The following is a 19608-nucleotide window of genomic DNA, read 5'->3' as shown; positions in this document are numbered from 1 at the left end:
TGGGGATTAGCTGCCGGTGTGTTTAGGTCCCGGTGCCATTTGCTGGTTTGTTTGTGGGCTTTTTGAAATGCCCCCCTACCCCCCCATATCTCTCTATATAAAAAAGACCACTATGCATTGTTTAAATCTGCTAGCAATGCACCAAACACACTCTTCGGATCCCTCTGGCTCTTGAGAGATGGTTTCCATGCTGTGTGTGTGTGTGTGTGTGTGTGTGTGTGTGTGTGTCTAGGGAGGGTATGTATATATTGCATTGTGGAGACCAAATGTCACAAAAATATGATAAGCCTGTTATATTGACATGGCGACATTTTCCTCTTGTGGGTACCGAAAAAACTTAATTTTATAAAAACCTCTGACTGCAACAAAAAATCAAAAATTCCAAAAGTATTGTAATTGTATTTTGTTTGCTTACTTATGTTTAAGGTTGGGGCTGGGTAGGGGTTATGGTGTCCATTGCCCATAGAAATGAATGGATGGTCCCCACAGAGAGAGAGAGAGGCCTAATTTGCGTGGTGTGTGTGTGTGTCTGAACGAACCTGTGACTGAAATAAACTTGGGATACAACCTCACAGGCACCTTATCTAAGAGGAAAGGTGGTGGAGCCCCACCCCCCTGCAAGATGAGAGGCTCTCTCCTGTGATGTAGGCACTCCTGGGTTCGGGGGGGGGGGTCGTGTCGTGTTCCTGTGTGGGTGCGCTGCTCCTGTCAGAAACTCCCTGACCATTGGGCTGAATTTGAGCCGTGACCAGCTGCATCTGAAGACCGGCCTGTTCCTTTAGAGCTGGACCTTTACGCTGGAAAGCCCGCTGCTCCAAGGCAGTCCTGACCCGGACACCATAGATGTTCAGCGTTATTTGGAAATCGCATTTCTACTAGAAGGGAAAGGCTCGGTGTCTGCAGAGGGTAGGTTTCCACGGGAACATGGGAACACGTGAACTGAGGACGTGGGAGTCACCTGATCCCCTGTGTGTGTGTGTGTGTGTGTGTGTGTGTGTGTGTGTGTGTGTGCGCGCACACACACACACACACACACACACACACAATCTTTCCCTTTGCAGTCTTCAGGGGGGGGCATGCAGGTTTTTCTATGACACGTTTTGTTTGTTATGATCCAGTATGTGAAGGATTTCCTCCTGTGGGGTTTCCCCCATATGGAGGGGGGGGGGGACGCATCATGGGAGACGTAAGGGGACTTCTGACAGAAATGCTCGGCTCAAGCTGCAGCCCCCCCTCCCCCCCCCCGCCATGCAAGCCAGCCGTTTGGTTCAGCAAGAGCAAGACAGGCTGACTGCTAGCAATCCCCCCCCACCGCACGCACACACACACACACACACACACACACCAAGCTCTATGGGTGAGATAAACGGAAATAAACTGAAACAGGCCTGGCTGGATGTTTTCAGCCCTATTCGTAGAGGACCTTGACCCAACCTTATTTCCGTACGTTAAATCAATAGAAAGACGTTGCTACTTGTGGTTTTATACGTGGGGGGCACCCAAAGTGTGGGGGCATGATTCTGGTGGTTTTCACCCTCCTTGTGATGCCCCATTAATGTGTGCTCATTGCTTTTGCTCCAGCTCCGGCCAGTTGTTTGGCGTTCATGCTCAGCATCTGCGCGGTCGACTCGCTGAGACTCTCGGCGTGAGGGAGCCAGTGATCTGTCCTGCCTGCTGACCAGACTTTGTTTTCTATGCTTCACTCCGCCGTAAATCGCTTGTGTTTTGCTGATATGGACCTTTAAGTGTGAACGTAAATGAGCAGAGCTGGGGTGGCCACAGGAGAGTCCTTTGAGCAGGTGGCACCTCTGAGTGGCTGTGTGTCACCGCAAACCCCCCCCCCCCCCCCCCCCCCCCCGGCTTTGATTGCTGTTTCCCGCCATCTAGGAAAAAGCAATTGGATACATCCTGGACCTTAATCCCAGTTATAAGTGCGAGAAGCCGAGGGCCTGAGAGGGATCCGGCCTGCGCTCCCGGTTAATCCCTGCTTTGCTCACTGTCATCTGCAGAGCAGCTGCCACCCCATATCCCCCCCCCCCCCCCGTGACCCACCCGTCCTCCCTGCGTGATCCTGGAGATGCTGTTCTTCAGCTGGAGCTGGACCATGGTCCTACGCCACGCAGAGAATCACGCATTTTGGGTTTCCCATATATCTCTGAGGCAGACAGAATGTTTACATGCACACTTGTACATCAAATTGTCTGACTAAAACTAGACTTTTAAAGTACATGTTAACATGGTAGTCCGACTGAAATCGCACTAAATGGGATTTCTCTTAGTTTAATGGTGCGTTCCATTTGCCTTGGGATCCGATTTTCGGATTCCGAGATTACGTCATCTTCTAAAAACTCAGGAAAACTGAGTCGGATGCTTTCCATTTGCCACAGAAGTAGCAATACCATGGACCCGTATGGAAAAAGCAGGATTTTTTGCTTAGCCGGACAACTTGTCGGATTTAAGGTACCTCAGTTTAAATGGCCTTTATCTTTGTTCACTTACAATTAGCCCGAACTACCTTAAATCCCCACAAATAATCCGACTTAATCATGAAATCCAATTCTAGCCTGGTTAATTGTTACCCATTGTTAGCAGTATCACTTGATAACACATTACGCGCAGTGCTTCACGTATAAAACTCCGTAGCAACATGTCCACAGAAGTTGGACGGTATAGTGTGTGCGACCGATTTAATGAGCCACAAATGAGAAGTAGTGCTTTAAACAGGATAAAACTACAACTTTCCCTTCTGTTGATAAAGGGCGCAGCCATCTTGGATTCTGAACTCTGGATCCTCTGTGCTGTCCGAGATATTTCTCGGATCTCCAAGAAATGGGAGCGCATGTCGTCACTTTCGGCTTCAAAACTCGGAATCCGAGTTCCGAGGGCAAATGGAACGCACTGTTAGACATCCAGATAGGGAGTCGATTTACTCCTGCATGAACACGTTCAGTCGGACTCAAACTGACCTAGGCACTCTGCACGTACTCCACGGTTTCCCCCCCCTGTGCTTTGACCCGGAAGTAACAGAAGCACGGAGCATAGGGGGGGCATGCAGCACTGTAAAGCTGTCCAATTCACCGCTCAACTAAAGGGTGCTGTTCCGCGGCACCAGGTACCGTACTTTTGGTACTTCAAGAAGGTAGCTGTGCATGTAAACGTATTGACTGTGTGTTAGGGGGATGGGGGTTGGTCTTTCTCATTGGCTTCTTTCATTTACAGTGTAACAGACACACATCCTGTGTTTTTAAGCAAGAGCAGAGGACATTTTTCCTCCTGGACAGAACGGATCATTCCGTATCTCTGGGGTGTGAGGTTTCCTGCAGTGAGGGAATCGCCTCGCCCGCATACTTACTCCACTCTCACTAGAACACCTCGTTCTAGCCTCAAAGACCTTGTTTGGTTAATTGCCTTAGATTGGTTAATTAGGTAAATGGCACATACTGGATCGGGGAGGTGGAATAATTTCACTGAAACATCAGGCATCCTCCGATCTTCGGAGGGCTGGCTTGGGTGGAATGACCGGGAACAGCAGAGCACCTGTCTCTAATGGCCTGAGGGGTGTAGCTGTAGCTGTTATCGGGTTACGTGGCGCTCTAAGCGCTCCGCAGATGGGCTCGCCGGCGCCGAAAGCCAGAACAATGTTGCGGATTTGCTAGCAGTCGGCCTGTCTGCGTACAGCCTTTCAAAGAAAGCCTTCAGACGTTCTGCTGCAACGTGGCCGTTTGCGGAGCTCACTGGGGGCGGCATTTGGGATTCGGGGCTCGCGCTGGCTGTCTGCATTTCCCTTACAGATGAAGCTTGGTATCTCGTAGGTGTCTCGCCGTGCGGGGGAGAGGGCCCTGCCATCGGTGCCTTCTTGTAAGGTTGTTGTTTTTTTTTCTTTTGTTGGGGGGGGGGGGGGCAGGCAAAAACCAAACTGTGTTAATAGGATTATGGGTGTGTGGGGGGGGGGGTTCATTGGTATTAGCAGTTTAGCATCTCAAAGCAGCCTGTGAGCCGACGTGATAAAAGGCCACAAATCGCCGCAGTTCGTGTTTATTTTAAAACCTGTTTGCTTTGAGTCTGCCTGAATCTGTCTGCTCTCCATAATCTGCGTGCGGGGCTGCCCTCTGCCCTATGCGCTCATCACCCTCCCATGGCATTTCGTCCTGCTTGCCCCCGTATGGCCTGTCTCGGGGGGACTGGGAAGCTGGCTTGTCTTAAGTGTACAGGGTCCTCTGCATCTGATTTTAAATGCTGTTGCTTCTGTAATGTCACAATGCTCCTGAAGGCTGTTTTTGGACCGTGCCTTTCACTCTCCGGAATGTCCAATGTTCAGGTGGGGTGTAAATGCTCCCCCATGGGGAAATCATTACACTGGCAGATTAGTCCAGCCCGCAGTACCTGGGGGAGTTTAGTCACGCTTTCTGTCGTGCTAATGCTCCTTTTACACATGCTAATGCCCCACCCCCCCCAGACTCTGGATTAGCCCATTTCAGGGGGGGGGGGGGGGGGGTGATGAAATGCTTCACATGTACATGTGGGGTGGGGGGCTCCCAGAATGAGGGTTTTATCTGTGATGATGGGTAATGTCTGATAGATGGATTTTTGTGGGATCCTTGTCGTTGCCTGGGCACTGTTACAGGGAGAGGTCGCGTTTCAAACGGAGAGTCACACAAGTTTATGACTCACCAAATACAGACGGAGAGACTGAACCTAATACTGCCCCCCCACTCACACAGAAATGTCAAGGCTGCTGCATGGAGGAGCTGCTTTATTTAGCCTCTTGTTCCCGGACGGCCCATCTGGTGCCCATTGTCACACTGGCCAGCATAACATTTGCTTGGGCGGCAACCATTCGTGACTTGTTTACAAGCGGGGGGGAGGGGGGATCCCCAAATGTGAGCCGCCCCTTTGGCATGAGCCGTGCGCTTTGGGGCAGCCCAGACAGATTTGTGTGATTGGTGCTGATTACAGTCACTGGGGGGGGTTGGGGGTGTGACATGTCATGTTTTTGTAAATGGACCTGCTATCATGTGATTGGACAGTGTTCCTGAGCTTTTCCTCTACTCTGTAATACTGGCTTACTCTCTCCCCCCCCCCCCCCCTTATTGCCAACAGGTGATGCCTTTCCAGGTGGCTCCACATCTTTCCTCGGTGGCTATGTAAGCTCCACCCACCCACATGGGGCCCCCACCCCCTTGGCGTCAGAGTCCTCCTTCAGGGCTCCCAACCCCACTGGTCTACCAATGACGCAGCTCTGGCCTTCCCACCCCCACGAAGGTAACAGCCCCACCTTTATCCCATTCGATGTGAGCGTGCTGTCCACCTGGGCGGTGACTTGTCCCTGAAATAAATTTGAGTAAACGCGTGTCCTGATAGGCAGATAACCAAATACAGATTGGGCAGCCCCTGAGTATTATGGGCTGTACATGTGCAATTGTGCAGCCTTCCTTGTGTATTCCGATTCAAGTCAATTTGGCACAAAAGCCCCACTCTAACAATGCTCATGGTTCACATCCTAGGGAGCCCCCCCCCCCCCCCCCATGAATTGTAATCCTTCCCTCTCCTGTAAGTTGCTTTGGATAAAAGTCAGTCAAATGAATAACATGTAACACAAGTTCCTGAAAATGAGCTTTGTACTCCTGTTTTGGCCCCAGATGCTGGTTGTTAATTCTTATTTAATATCTGCTGTTTTCATGGTTTGGCATGAACCTGAAGTCCCACCTCCAGCGTTTGTGGGATTAAGCCATGCAGCTGTGGGGCCCGGGGGTGGGAGGGGCTGGGTTCTGCAGCCTGTGCTGATGCCTGTTCGGCTGTTCACTGTACTCACTCGACTGGCTCATTCTGTCCGACGTCCAGCCGGCAGCGTGAAGCAGGAACCGGGTGACCGTCACTGCGTCACGCCCAGGGATAGGGACTCCCACGTAATCGGCCACGCCTGCATTCCCCGGTGGCAGTGTGCAGTGACCCGTCAGGGCTGAGGGGACTGAGCCGGCGGCCCATGACACGTGTTTCTGGCCGGCAGGGGGGTCCGTACACCCCCAGAAGACGCGGGGTGTCGTGTTGCTGTCGGGTCGCTACACTGGATAATGTCGTGAGCATGACAGTGATCCAAAGGCTCATGGAGACACTCTGGCTCATTTTTATAATTAGCGGATAATAATCATCTCTGGTCTGACCGTGTCTCCGGTCGGCGTGCGACCTGTGAACATGTTGTGGGGCTTGGGCTGGCCCCCACCCCCACCACGACTGATGCAGATTTATGTTGTCGTTTGCATGCATGCACTGAATGTTTCTCATCAGTGGGTAGAAGCTGGACCCAGGTGCTGGCTGAAGGGGGGAGGGGTGGGGTGGGATGTGACCCTGCAGTCCAATCCGGGAGCAGAGCTGCAGCTGGCTTGGCAATTGGCCCAGGGGCCTGTTCAGCGGGTTGTTAAAGCCGTGCGGCTCTCCATCCCCCCCATCGCTTTGCTCTTGGGGGATATATCCCCAGTGCTGATCCAGGATCAGTGGGCTACTGCATTCCTCCCATCTTTTGGGAGTGGAGCGGGTGCATGTGGCAGCTTGATGAGGCCTGCCTCCCTCTGCCTTTACCCTCCCAGACACAGAAAGCAGAGCCCCATCTGGAGCAGTTATAAATTTGCTATGGTCCCCCCTAATTTTCAGTGAGTTCTCTATTAAATGAAGTCCAAATGTTCAAATCCTTTAAAAGTAATTGTTCCTCTTGGAGAAGATTCTGGTCCAGCCCCCTGCCTTATTGAAGCCCTAACCCTCCCCAATTGCCCCCTGGGGAGTTAACCGGTTAACTTGCCATCGTATATGCTGCATTGGCCTCTGGCCAGTTCAAAGTCGCTGCTCTAGACTGTTAATCCATTTGATGGATCACCCCCCCCCCTCCATTTTTCTTTGGGAGCCTCTTTTTTTGATCCTGGGTGCCATGAGCAGAAGGATGCAGGGGCCAGGCTCTGGGTGCTGTCAGCTCAGTCATTGCCCGCCTGTGCCCACCTGTGCCCGCCTGTCTGCCCCACTCTGTCTGCCCGCCTGGCTGATACATTCCTGTCTCATGGGCCAGTCACTCTGTAAATGACTTCAGTCATTCTTCCCCTCCCCTGTAGGGGGCATGTCTGTGTTAGGGCACCACGTGCATCTTCCGGGGATCCGATCCTGTTGACTGGCCATGCTGACCACCCGTCTCGACCTGTTGACTGCCCCCTGCGTCCCCCATGACACGATTATTCGGTCCCGTGTGCGCTGGTGCCCCCTTTGGCGCAACAAAGTATTGCACTTTAAAATGCCATTAAAAGTTGTCTGAGCTGTTGGTCAATAAAAGGCTGCTCTGTTTATGGCCATTGAGTCTACATGTGTGTGTGCCTGGTTTGTAGCTTTATGTGCAGGGAGGTGACTGTTTTGATCTCCAGTTGTTTCCTGCTGACTGAATAGACGCTCAGTGATCTTCGTCCCCTTTGCAGGCTTCCCCCCCCTGCCCAGTGGCCTCTACCCCAGTCCCTACCTCCCCATGGCCCCCCTGGAGGCCCCTGGCGGCGTCAGCGCCCTCCACGCCCAACTGGGACAGCACATGCTCTTTGAATCGCAGAAAGGTGAGTGGTCCACCAGGGTGCATCATGAGATGTCTTAGCCACAGATTTTGATTTTGGTTTCCAGCCTGGGTGGGATTGGGTGGGGGGGCTCAGCCGACACCCTACTAGCTAATTTCTTGCCGTGCAGGACTTTCCACCTGCAGCGGTTGAGGAAATGTCTGTGCTCTCTCCTTGCAGACGGCTTCTACCTGCCTGGGCACGGCACGCCGAGCACCCTGCACTCCCAGCCCTCCCTGTCCCGCACCCCTGTGGCACCCCTGTCCACATCTCTGTCCCGGGAGAAGGACGTCCTCTTCTCGGGCAAAGGCTCCAAGGACACAGGCAGGGAGAAGTCGCACAAGGGTGAGACAGGTGGCGCTCTGCCACGCCGGGACAGGGAGAAGCCACGGGATGAGGGCCGGCCGCTCAGCGTGGTGGACCTGACCCAGGACCGGCCCGAGGAGGAGCGCCGGCCCCCTCACTCCTCGCCGCTCTTCCCCGACCCTGCCACTGAGCCCAAGGCCAGGATCCCCGCTCCACCCCCACCTTTGGTCGCCTGCAGGACTATTGCCCCCCCCTCCAAGTACCTGGGACCTGAGCCTGAGCGGTGTTCCAGGACAGCAGGTCCCGACGAGGATGACAAGCTGTGGAAATGCGAACTGGCAACACGTGTGCCCTGTGTCTGCCCCTCCCCCCATGGCACCCCTGGCCCGCCCCCTCCCCGGCTGCCCCCACCCAGCCTTTACCCCCTTCATGGCACTGCCAAAGAGCACAGAATCATCGCCCCCACGTTCGTGCCTTCTGTCGAGGTTTACGATGAGAGGAGTGGCCCCATTCAGATCGCCTCCCAGGCCCGGGACCGGCCCGGGGAGCGGGAGTGCAGCCGGTACGAGCCAGGGCGGCACCCCCATGCGCCCGAGCCGGTGCGCGAGGAGGGTTCTGTCATCAGGGCCAACACTGCCGCCTTGAAGAGATTGGCAGCGACGGAGGCGTACCCGAAGAAAGCAGGCCCCAGCCCAGAAGGCAGTTCCAAGGAGGCAAGTAGAATGGGGCCAGAGTCGGAGCCCTGGAACCCAGAGCGGGAGCGGCCACAGAGGGCACCGACGAGGGAGGCCAGTAAGGTTGCCCATGGCGCGGAGCCACCCCAGCCCTTCGCCTCACCGGACCTCAAGTGGAAGCCCTTCGAGATGGGCAATTTCGCCTCAAGCCAGATGGCAGCGCTGATCGCCCAGCATGGGCACTCGGGACGGCCAGAGGAGGATGGGAAGAAGGCCTACCTGGACCCTCCTGTGGCATCTCGGCCGGCCGGGTCCGGCTCTGAGGGCGAGGTGTCCGCCATGCAAAGCCTGATCAAGTACAGCGGCAGCTTCTCGCGGGACCCGACCCGCCCGGCCTCCGACTCCAAGAACCCCTTTGGGGGCCTAGGCTGCGTGAAGGTGGAGGCAGGGGCCCCGGGCTCCTCCAGGGTGCAGCACCTGCCACCCCAGCAGCCCACCAAGCAGCTGCGCCGGGACCCTGAGCGCCCCGACAGCGCCAAGTCCTTTGGCCGCGAGAGCATCGGCCCCCAGGGTGAGGTGGAAGTGCGGCACCCCCCCGTGGGCATCGCTGTGGCAGTGGCCCGGCAGAGGGATAACAGCGGCAAGCTCGGCAGCATCAAAGGTACACACTGGCCCTCTACCCGCCCTACCTGCCGCCTCCACGGCAGTGTCATGTGACTGCTCATCTCCCACTGAGCATGCCCTGTATAGGCTGACATGGGGGAAAGCAAAGGCTACAAGAAACTGACCTGCTTGCTTGTCCGGTCTGGGTTTAATGCAGTGCAGGGGGCTGAGGGGGGCGGGGGGTCAGCCTTTGCCTGGGCTTCCCCACCCTTGTGGGGCGGGCTGCTTTCATTCAGGCTTTTTTTTTTTTTTTCCCAGACCGCGAAGCCGCTGTTCTGCGTTTTAAATGAAATTTACTGAGCAGAACTAAAAGCTGAAAACAAGCCCCCGCATTGTGATAGGCCTTCGGGCTTGTTGCTAGGCGATGGACCCAGAGCGAGGAGAAAATCATTAATTTATTTCCTGCCCCGTGCCAGGGGATTGTAGTAATAACATTAGTCCGCTTGCATTGAGAGGAGAATGTTTGAATTTAGAGTATTTTAAAAAAGCAGAAAGCTGGTTTTCAGTTCACTAATCTGTAGTGTTTGCCTAGGGAACAGCCTGGAAGCCTGGTCTTCTAAGGGCCTGAGATGCATACCTCCATCTCCCGGGCACAGAATTTGATTGTTTAGTCCGTGAGAGGGGAAAACGGAGCATTTTATGGCATTTCTGAAAGGTTAAATACACAAATGTAAACCCGTCTTCTCCGCTGGAGTTTCTGTGGTTATTTGGTGAACCTTGAAGGAGTTTCCTGTGCCCCCAGTGAACAGGCATGGCCATAAGTGTTCATGGTGTCTGGAGTACAGTTATGATTATGATGATGATAAGGTCATATTGTTTCTCCTCATCGTCCATAGAGGTACCATTTTAGAGTGTAGTTTCCAGAAAATCATATTACTTTGTAGGAGTAGCTGTCCCTCAGGGTCCTGGTACAATGCTGGGTTGCCGTTTCGATTTGTGGGCAATAGCATGGGGGCTCTGGGGGCTGGTGTCTTTGGGGGTTCAGCCAGCCATCCCATGCTCGTCCAGATGTTTGTGCTCCAGGCTGTCTGGGAGGGCTCTGTGAATAGTCTTCCTCTCAGGATCTTCATCCTTAAGCTGCTAGTTCTTCAAAATCAGTTTTTGTAAAATTAATTAAAAAAAAATCTGTATAAACCCCCCACCCCCCCAGCCTCGGGCCGCGTGGAGGACGACAGGGCTGATGAGCGTTCCCGTCACCGTGACGACCGTCTGCTGGCCGGCCGCCTGGAGAGAGAGCAGGAGAAGTTGCTACGGTAAGGGGTATGGGGGGGAGGCGGTGTTGGCTGTAGGGGTCGCAGAGCCGTACGTGTACGCACACGCATGTGGAGCATAAACCGGAACGGCAGGAGGAGAAATATTTACGCTGCTGGGATGCAAAATTTCATGTCTCCCAAAAATATGTTCTGAAATTCGTATGAGGGTGACTGGGATGTAAGCATTTAAACCAAAAATAAATGTGTTTATGGGACAAGAAACAGCCCTGTGAGAACAAAAGAAAACGATCTTCTGCCTGTTATTTAAGCTGAGTTATTGTGTGTGTTCAGCCCCCATCTGTTGTTACTATTGATTCTAATAATAATGGACCCCCCCCCCCCCTCCCGGGCCCAGAGATGATGGAACAGTGAGGATTGCAGGAAACAGGAAGGAGAAGCCGTGTCACTTTTTTCCCATCTTCCTGAGACAGTCTGATGGATTTTTCTCCTGCACCTGCAAGTGGGACAATGGCATGAAATGCACGTTCCCTCAGTGAGGAAGGTGTGGGGGAGCAGGATGCTGCTGGGATTGATGTCCACCCGCCGCCTGGGCCGTGCCGCATGCAAGCCGGCGATAAGGGCTGATAAAAGTAGGGGGGGGGGGGCGTCTGTCCTTTGAAGGTTACTTGTTAAAGGAGCAGCGATTCAAAGTGTCTGATCAGGTCTGGGAGCGTGTGGACGCTCCGCTTGGCATTCCCAGGCCGGAACTCTGTGCCCAGGAATGCCAAGAGAGGCCGGGAAGAGCCATCCGTTGGCATTAAGATGTATTATAATGAGTAAAAGCTCAGGGAGCCCAAGCTGCTTGGTTTGTTCTACTGGTAAAAATGGCCCAGATTATTGGAGGGGGGGGGGCAGGCTGACTGGATCCTGCTCATGTCCTTTTACCCTCGATGCCTCCCTGGCTTGTAGACGCATCTTTTCAAAAAAAGGCATAGGAGAGTGAAGTGGGGGTGTATTTTGGGGGTGGAGGGCTTGGAAATTGCCCACTGCGGGCAATTGCTTTTCTTTCAGGCTTTATGATCTTGCCCTAAAATTTGTGCTGAGGCCAGTCTCCAAAGCAACCGCAGCCATTTCTGATGTTTGGTAGCGGCCACACGGCAGCCTGTTAGACAGCCACGTTAGCGTAAAACGCGGGATTACCCCCCCCCCCCCTGTTCGCTGGGCCTGTCTGACAGCTGTATCGCTGCTTACACATGCACCGGGAGGGTAAGGCTGCCAGCGTATGCAGACTCGTGTCCCATAATCATGCTCTGAAGCCTGGCCCTGTGGTTCTTAATCCCAAAGCAGAGCTCAGGCCTAGATCTACCTTGACAGGGGCCCGAGGTAAAGCTCTACTTGGGAGGCCCCCCTAGTAGGAAATCTGATAATGGTTTCACATCCTCTGAAATAGAGGAGCCAGTGGCAAGTGCCTATTCCGCCTCTAGCTAGAACCGGCTCTGTCTGGGCCCCCTTGTGCCAATCGGGCCCTATAAGCAGCTGCCTAGTTTTCCTATGCTTGGATCCAGTCCTGGCTTAGCTACCTTTGCTAATGTGAATATTATTCCACATTGTGCTGTGGATGTTTTCTGTCTCAGCCTTGGGTTTGCCATCACTCTGCTGGCGTAAGTGATGAGGAAGGACGTAGTGCTGAGTTTGTCCCACGTGAACCTCATGTTTTCTGTTTGGGAATCGGAAATGGCGTTTGAGTGGACACTTAGCTAGCTGGTGCTAGCCCCAATGTGTGAGTGTGTGGCAGGTGCTCTGCTGGCCTTCCTGCCCCCACTGGCCGCTGTGGGCCGACCCGATTGGCCCCAGAGCCCCACCACTCACAGCCCCCTCCCTCTGGTCCACAGGGAGAGTAAGGAGCTTGCAGAATACACGCAGATGCCCCCCCCAGTGGCCTCCGCCAGCTCCCTGAACCCCAACCTCATGGTGACGGGTGGCCCAGCCCTTGTCGGTGCCAGCCGCTGGCCTGCGGACCCCTCCTCCCACTTGGCTTCTCACCCCTGGGTGCCCCGCGCTGGCGCTCCCCCCATGTGGCTCCCCGGATCGCACTACGGTAAGCACCCCCACGCCCCATTTCCAGTGGCACCTACAGAAAGGAAGCTGACGCTAACAGTGTCTATTAAACGTTACTTTTTCCTTTTCTACTACAGCAATATTCGATCGACCCCATGTGCACAGGCAGCTTCTAATATAATCTCCCTCTCGGGTGTGGTGCCCCCCAAGCCACCCAGCCCCCCTTAGCCTGAGGTTTGATCCTGGACCACAAGTGGATTGCGCTCCACCGGGCGTGCAAATCCAGCGTCCAAAAATAACCGCAAAACGAGACCCGGCCATGTCCGACCGTAACCCCCCACTTCCTTCCCGTCAGGCTGAAATCCCTGTCTAGACACTAGACAGAACCCTAGCCCCCGCCCCCCCCCCCCCCCCTTTGGGTGTTTGTTCTGATTGTTGACGGAGAGTTTGAGTGTGTGTTCCCTCTGCCCGGACAGGCCTGGGACCCCACTCCCTGCACCAGGGCCTGCCCCCCGCCTACTCACCCACCCTACCTGGCTCCATCCCGCCCCCGTACCAGTTCACCCGGGACCCCCAGTCGGGCCAGCTACTGGTCATCCCTACCGAACACCTGCCTCACTACGGTACCTCTCCACCTCCCGCCAAACGCCCTCCTCTGATTGGCTGCTGCCTCGCTCACCGGCACCCTTTCTCTGCAGCGGCCGAGTTTATGGAGCGGGCCCCCCCACTGTGGTCTGCCATGTACCCCCCGGCGGGCGGCGCCCTGCAGCACGCGCACCAGCTGCAGCTCCTGTCACAGCAGCAGCTGCTGCGGCAGCAGGAGCTCTACATGATGCAGCAGCAGGCGGCGCAGGTCATGCAGATGCAGCGCAGCGCACACTTCGCGGTGGGTGCCCCCCCCCCCCCGGCTTTTATAGAAGCTGCCGCCGCAGATCCCATTGCTGTTAACGTGATCCCTGTACTGACACACAATCCGCACTGACACATGCCACCCGGTGCTTCAAAGGGGCCCGGGGCCTCTCTTAGGGGTGCTTAGCCATGCCTTTAACATTTAAGACACTGCATCTCCAGGGCCTCCCTGAAGGGCCCCCGTGGGATCGACTTGCATGTGCATCTCTGGAAGGGTTGTTGGCTGGAATGTCCTAACCCCCCCCCCCCCCCCCGCACCAACAGGAGAGATTAAAACCAAGTGAGCAGCAGGCTGACCTGGAAGACAAGCCAGCCAAGCGGAGCAGCGACGGGCCCAAGCAGGGCATGGGCGCAGCCTCGACGGCGTCCCTGAGCTCCCGAAAGCCTCCAGCGCCCCCCTGCTCGCCGACGGCCTCCACCTCGTATGCCAAGGCCCTGCTGCCAGTGCCCGTCCTCCCCTCACCCATCTCCAGCCTCAAATCGGAGAGCCGGCCCAAAACAGAGAAACTCCTCCACCATCAAATGTACTCGCACGGCCCCACACCAGTCCCACACCCCCCCAGACCCAGCTCTGCCTCACCCCCTCCTGCTCCCCCCATACCCCCCAAAGAGGAGTCTGTGGAGGAGGCTGATAAAAAGGAGCTGGACCTTCAGAAACAAGCCTCAGTCCCATTCCAGGCCCTCTACTCCGGTGAGCAACAGTACGCTCAAGCAATTTTGCAATGAAAGAGAGGTTGGAGATAGGACGATAGTTATAAAGATCATCAACTGCAGTCCCGGTCTTTTTGAGGACGGGAGTGATGACTGCAGTTTTAAATAAACTAGGAACAGTACCAGTACAAAGGGATTAATTTACTATCTGTGCAATGAGCGGACAAAGGGCAGGCAAGCAGTACTTCACTAGTTGAGTGGGCATGGGATCCAAAAGAGATGTTGTGGACTTGGATTTTGAGACAAGGTCATAGACAGTAAATTCATCTATGGGTGTAAAAGCAGAGAATGATTGAGTTAACTGAACTGAAAACATAGAATCCTCACTCAGATTAGCTGTAACCAATGATGTCTGGAGCTGGCAATAAATAGAACTAACTTTATTCTGGAAGTGGTTAAGGAATTCACAGCAGAGATCAACTGAAGGTAAAAGTGGAAAAGAGCTAGGAGGTTGGAATAGGTTATTGATTGTAGAAAAAAGAGCCCTAGGATTATTCTGACCATTTGTAATGAGTGAGGAATAATAAACTGATTTAGCCTTATTGAGGGAATCCTTGTAAGCCAACACGTGGTCTTAGTACGCTTGAACATGTACAGTTAAGACAGTACTCCTACTACGTCTCTAATTGGCATCCTACTGCCTTCATTTTACGTAGCTCCGGTGTGAACCGTGGAGCAGAATGTAAAAATGAGACAAAGCGTGTTTTCATGGGAGAGTACTGGTTAAGCACAGTTGAAAGTTGTATTATAAAGCGTCACTTTATCGTCAAGGCTTAAGTTACCAAAAGCCTGATCGTTAAATTGGGAATGTAATGTAGCTAAAAGCTCAGCCACATTAATGTTCTTAATATTTCTGTAGGTAATGGAATGTGTAACACGACAATGACGGTGTTGCTTAGGAACCACTATATTAAATAAAACAGCTTTGTGATCAGAAACGGAAAGATCCTTAAGACTGTGATCAGTCACAGAAATGCCATATGAAAAAACAAGATCAAGCATGTGACCTTTTGAGTGAGTGGGAGAGTTTACATGTTGTATAAAATCAAAGCAGTGCATCATATTCAGAAAATTGTCAGCAAGGTTGCAAGTATTTGAGTCAATATGTATATTAAAATCTCCCAGGACCAAAATAGATGCATACAAACAGGTCAATGATGATAGGAGCTCAGTAAATTCATTAATGAAGGTGGTAGATGCTTTAGGAGGCCTGTAGATAAGTAGAAGAAGCAATGGTGTATTTGTAATAAATTTTAAAGCAAGACACTCAAATGAGGAGGTATCATGAAGAGACACACTCATAACTTTGAAACAAGAGCGATACAACATAGCAAGCCCTCCTCCGCGACCTACTGATCCAGGTTGACTTACAAATTTATAGCCAGATGGAGTAGCTTCATTTAACAACATAAACTCGTTAGGGGTTTGCCAAGTCTCAGTTAAGCACAGAAAATCAAGACCCATATCAGTAACCACATCATGCATATAAAGAGCTTTCTTATTAAGAGATTGTATATTGTATAAGGCAAACTTTACACTACAAAGGTTTTGGCTGTTATTAATAGCTTTCGTGATCGTCACTTATCAGACTGATAAGAAATTCTGACGTATATTTAAATATCATGTTCATTGAGTCCGATGGCTTCTGGTAGCGAAGCTGACGGTCTAACCACGACCCAAACGATATGAATAACACTACCATGAAACGCATTTGAGAGGGTGAATGAACAGTCTTAGACCAGAGTTGAACTTCAGTGATGCAACCAGTTACAGCACGCAGCAACAAGTTAGCGCCCAGTACCTAGCCACAAGTCAAGTTTAATGCGTTAGCCAACACATGCTATCCACAAACACTTTAGTGCTGGCGACACCAGGAACCAGACCCCGTAGTGTGATAGCATGATCAAGAACTTGTAAGCAAGAAAGAACTTACCAATACGATATCTGCGGAATTACATGAGAGGACTTGCACAGACACACCGTTCAGGCGACTGAGGCAAAACAGGGCTGCAATAAATCCACAGCTCGCAAGCCAGGATAACAGCGAATGCCGCAGTATCCGGACAGCAGGTATAACATCCACGCTGGGGTCCAAAGAAGTGATCAGAGGCCAGTTCATTACTAGCACGAGAACCGGCAGTTCAGCAGAAAAAACAGCCAAATAAAATGCCAGAATTTAAAGTTAAAAGTAAGTAAAATATGAAAATAACTATCTCGGGGAGCAGCGGCAGCCAAACGCGCCAGCGTTCACTCAACCGGAAGTCTGGTGTTTGCCCGTGTTGGCACTCAATTTGGTGGGTAATCACCCCGTTATTCCTGTCAGGGTTTTAATGGCACCCTTACACTGGGCCCCCAGTGGTCTGATCTTGATGACCGATGCAGCTCTGCTTAGAGCGCCACGCTCAGGCCGCTTACTGCTCGACGCCGCCAGTCAAATGGTCGTTAATGGTGGCTCAGGTCTGGCGTGTTTCCTTCGTTAATTTCTGGTTCTCTGCTTTAGGCGACTGGGGGAAAAGCAGATGCGGTGATGAATCCAGAGGTGCAGCTCGGCTCTGCAGAAAGCTGCTGGAGCCCTGGGTTCGGCCTGCTTATGGTCCGAGGACTAATGAAGCCCTCTTCCCTTCTCCCTCCATCCCTCCCTTCCTTGTGTTGCTGTTTTCCCCCCAGAAATCCGTCCCAGCTACCCGTACCAGCCCATAACCCCCCCGTTTGGCAGCCATTACCCATATGTGCTCCAGCCGGCTGCGGCCGCTGACGCCGATGGCCTGGCCCCGGACGTGCCGCTGCAGGCCGGCGATGACGTCAAGCCCGTGCGGCTCTGCTCTCCGCAGATGGTGGAGCCCCAGCCAGCATCCCGGTGTGAGCCGGAGGAGGAGGAGCACACGGCCCTCAAGCAGGAGCCGGGTGTGGAGGACAGCAAGCAAGGGCTGGCCCAAGGGGCACTGGTGTCACTCTGCGACAGGACGGACTCGCCGCCTGCTGATCGGGACATCTCGCCCAGCCTCGAGGGACTCCCCGTGGCTCCCATGATGCCAGACAGCGAGGAGGACCAGGGGAACGGGGGTGACATGAAGGTGGAGGACATGGCCATCCTAAGTTGCAGGGCCCCAACCTGCCCTTCCCCCCTGGACACCCCCCAGAGAGATGATGAACTTTTAGGCCGCTATACCAAGTCCCCGGCCTGCAGCCCCGCGCTGCACATGCCAGCCCAGGTGGGCTCTGTTCCCGAGGAGGCAAGTCTGGGAACCCTTGATGCGAACGCACCCTTCTGCGACGGCCCACTCTTCCTGCACCACCAGCCATCCTCCTCTTCTCCTCTCGACATCACGGCCGAGGACCCAATGGCAGGCATGATTGCGCTGGTGGCAGCTAGCGAGTTGCCCCAGGCGATGCCCTCCCAGGCTGGCGCTGCCCTGCTGGAGCCTGGAGCCCTGCAGGGGATGGCCCTCCTAAGTGACATGGCTGCGCTGGAGCTGGAACGGCAGCGGGGAGATGACCAGGGTAAGGTTCACCTCCGCAGGGGTAGAGCTTAAATAGGGGTTGGGGGGTGTGGTTGAGGTCTAGGGGCACACGTGTGTGTGTGATGCATGTTGACGTGGTCACCAGGGGGCAAAATGAGCAAGCCTGAGCTATGGAAATCCAAATGGATGTTGTATCTCCTGTGTTCACACTAATTAGTGTGACCTTGGTGAGATGAATTAGAGCTGAGGTCAATGGCGATTCCCCCCTGGTCAGAGTTCTGTGATCGTGGTGCTAGGGGCCTGTCTGCATCTTGCTCTATGTTGATTAATGGGCATGTCTGCGCAGGCATGACGGCACCCTCTGCTCTAGAGAGCCTCCTGGCGGCCAGCAGGCAGGTGCTGCTGGAGGCATTGGAGATGCCCCCTCCAGTGATACTCCGCCTCCCAAGAGAGCTTGACCCCAACAAGAAATACAGCTGGATGCAGAAAAAGGACGAGCCGGTAAGTCGGGTGTGGATTGGCCAGCTCGAGGCACCTGATCTCACCCCTTGTGTGCTGCTTGTTGGTTTGGCTGATTTCTGCTGTTGGGTCCCGAATTGCAGGGTTTGCTCCCACCCAAGGTGCCAAGGTGTCTTGTTGGCCTTTGACGGGCTTTTCGGAGACACCTTTCCTAAAGCAAAATGTTTTCTGTTTGGCCCTTTTTAGAGGTGTTAAAAATGCATTTGCTTTCAGGAAATGGGAAGAGGGATGGGCTGTGGATTAATGGAGGAGTGTGGGGCCACGAGAAAGGCCCCCTTATGCAGCCAGACCATGTGTTTGTGCTGCTCTCGCTTTACATAAATATCGGTTTGCCTCAAAGTAGGCTCGGGGATTGCAGTCAAAATCCCACAGAGGCCACAGAGCTTACATTCAAATTGAAATGTTTGGTTCCCAAATGCCTCCCCCCCCCCCCCCCAGCAAGGCAGGAGAGGTGCCAGGACATGTATTTCACTGCAGTCGATGAAAGGTTCTTAAAATTCGTGGAGCTGGGTGGGGTGGAGGAGGGGGGGCTTTGTGTGATGCTTGCCCTCACCCTTCTGTTCATGTCATGCCCCTAATCTCCCCCCCCCCCCCCCCCAAGCTGTTTTCCAAGTCTGGCTTGGAGGGCATGGATGCCATGGAGGTGGACTTCCGCATGAAGCTGGCCGAGCTGCAGAGGAGGTACAAGGACAAGCAGAGGGAGCTGGGGAAGCTGCAGAGACGCCGCGACAGCGAGTGAGTGCCCCCCCATCCCCTGCACCCAGCCAGTGTCATTTGGTTCTCTGCTACTTAGTATTTCAGACACAGAGACTTCCTCAAAGGGCCGTCACCCGCCGATCACCCGGTTGGCCCCCTGACCTTTTTCTTGGAAGGCTTTACCACCCCCATCCCCCCCCCCCTCACCCCCACCACTGCTGCTGGCTTATTTGTTATTCAATCCAGTAATTTTCATAGCCCATATTACCACACTGGAATGTGTTCATGCAGTAACTGTGCTGCACATGGCGACGGGTTGGGATTTTCTGGGGAGTGTTTGACTCCCCGTTGGTGGGTGTCTGCCGCAGGGAGAAGCAGGATGAGAGGAGCAGGAGCCTGGCCAGGAGGGGCCCAGGAAGGCCCCGAAAGAGGAAACGCAGCCTGTCGTCACCCACTGGAAAGCCGGATGGCAAGTGTGGAAAGTGAGTGTGTCCGTCTAAACCTTGCTGTCCTGTCTGTCTCGTTTTTGTCACGCCCTGAGCTGCCAACCGAAACCCTCTTATGCAGACCTAGTCTGCAGACACCGGCAGTAAGGTGGTGCCCCTCTCGTCCCCTCAGCTTTGGCCGTAGCTCGCTTCTGTCTGAAGATTCGGAGACAGGGGAGGTCCTGAGGAAACGCTTCCAGGGCACAGGTCGTGAGGAGGATGAGGAGCTGGAAGGTGGATTCTTGAAAGTGAAGAGGAAGAACAAGAGCTGGAATGACCCGGAGATGTTGTTGAGCTGTTCTCAGGAGGTTGGTGTTGCCTGTGCCTGAAACGTGCCATTGTCGGAACCGACGTGG

The 19608-nt window shown here is 53.9% G+C and overlaps 1 protein-coding gene across 5 annotated transcripts in view; it reads left to right on the top strand.

Moving 5' to 3' along the window:
* Positions 1-19608, top strand: part of LOC111854060 (trinucleotide repeat-containing gene 18 protein) — a 50008-nt gene that overhangs the window by 9289 nt on the left and 21111 nt on the right. For 3 of the 5 annotated variants that reach the window (XM_072704582.1, XM_072704581.1, XM_072704584.1), the window contains exons 3-15: positions 5101-5262; positions 7452-7580; positions 7758-9218; positions 10371-10473; positions 12306-12511; positions 12948-13094; positions 13170-13357; positions 13645-14071; positions 16759-17592; positions 17899-18053; positions 18673-18806; positions 19136-19249; positions 19386-19560. In XM_072704582.1, coding sequence (XP_072560683.1) covers positions 5101-5262; positions 7452-7580; positions 7758-9218; positions 10371-10473; positions 12306-12511; positions 12948-13094; positions 13170-13357; positions 13645-14071; positions 16759-17592; positions 17899-18053; positions 18673-18806; positions 19136-19249; positions 19386-19560 — 4235 coding nt within the window. Of the gene's footprint in view, positions 1-3410; positions 3864-5100; positions 5263-7451; positions 7581-7757; positions 9219-10370; positions 10474-12305; positions 12512-12947; positions 13095-13169; positions 13358-13644; positions 14072-16758; positions 17593-17898; positions 18054-18672; positions 18807-19135; positions 19250-19385; positions 19561-19608 lie in introns of those variants that run through there. The other 2 variants (XM_072704586.1, XM_072704585.1) reach the window with 2 other exon arrangements.

The sequence above is a fragment of the Paramormyrops kingsleyae genome, chromosome 22, assembly GCF_048594095.1.
Source record: "Paramormyrops kingsleyae isolate MSU_618 chromosome 22, PKINGS_0.4, whole genome shotgun sequence".
Classification (NCBI taxonomy): domain Eukaryota; kingdom Metazoa; phylum Chordata; class Actinopteri; order Osteoglossiformes; family Mormyridae; genus Paramormyrops; species Paramormyrops kingsleyae.
Note: the sequence above shows the minus strand (reverse complement) of the source record. Positions and strands in the feature narration are given on the sequence as shown.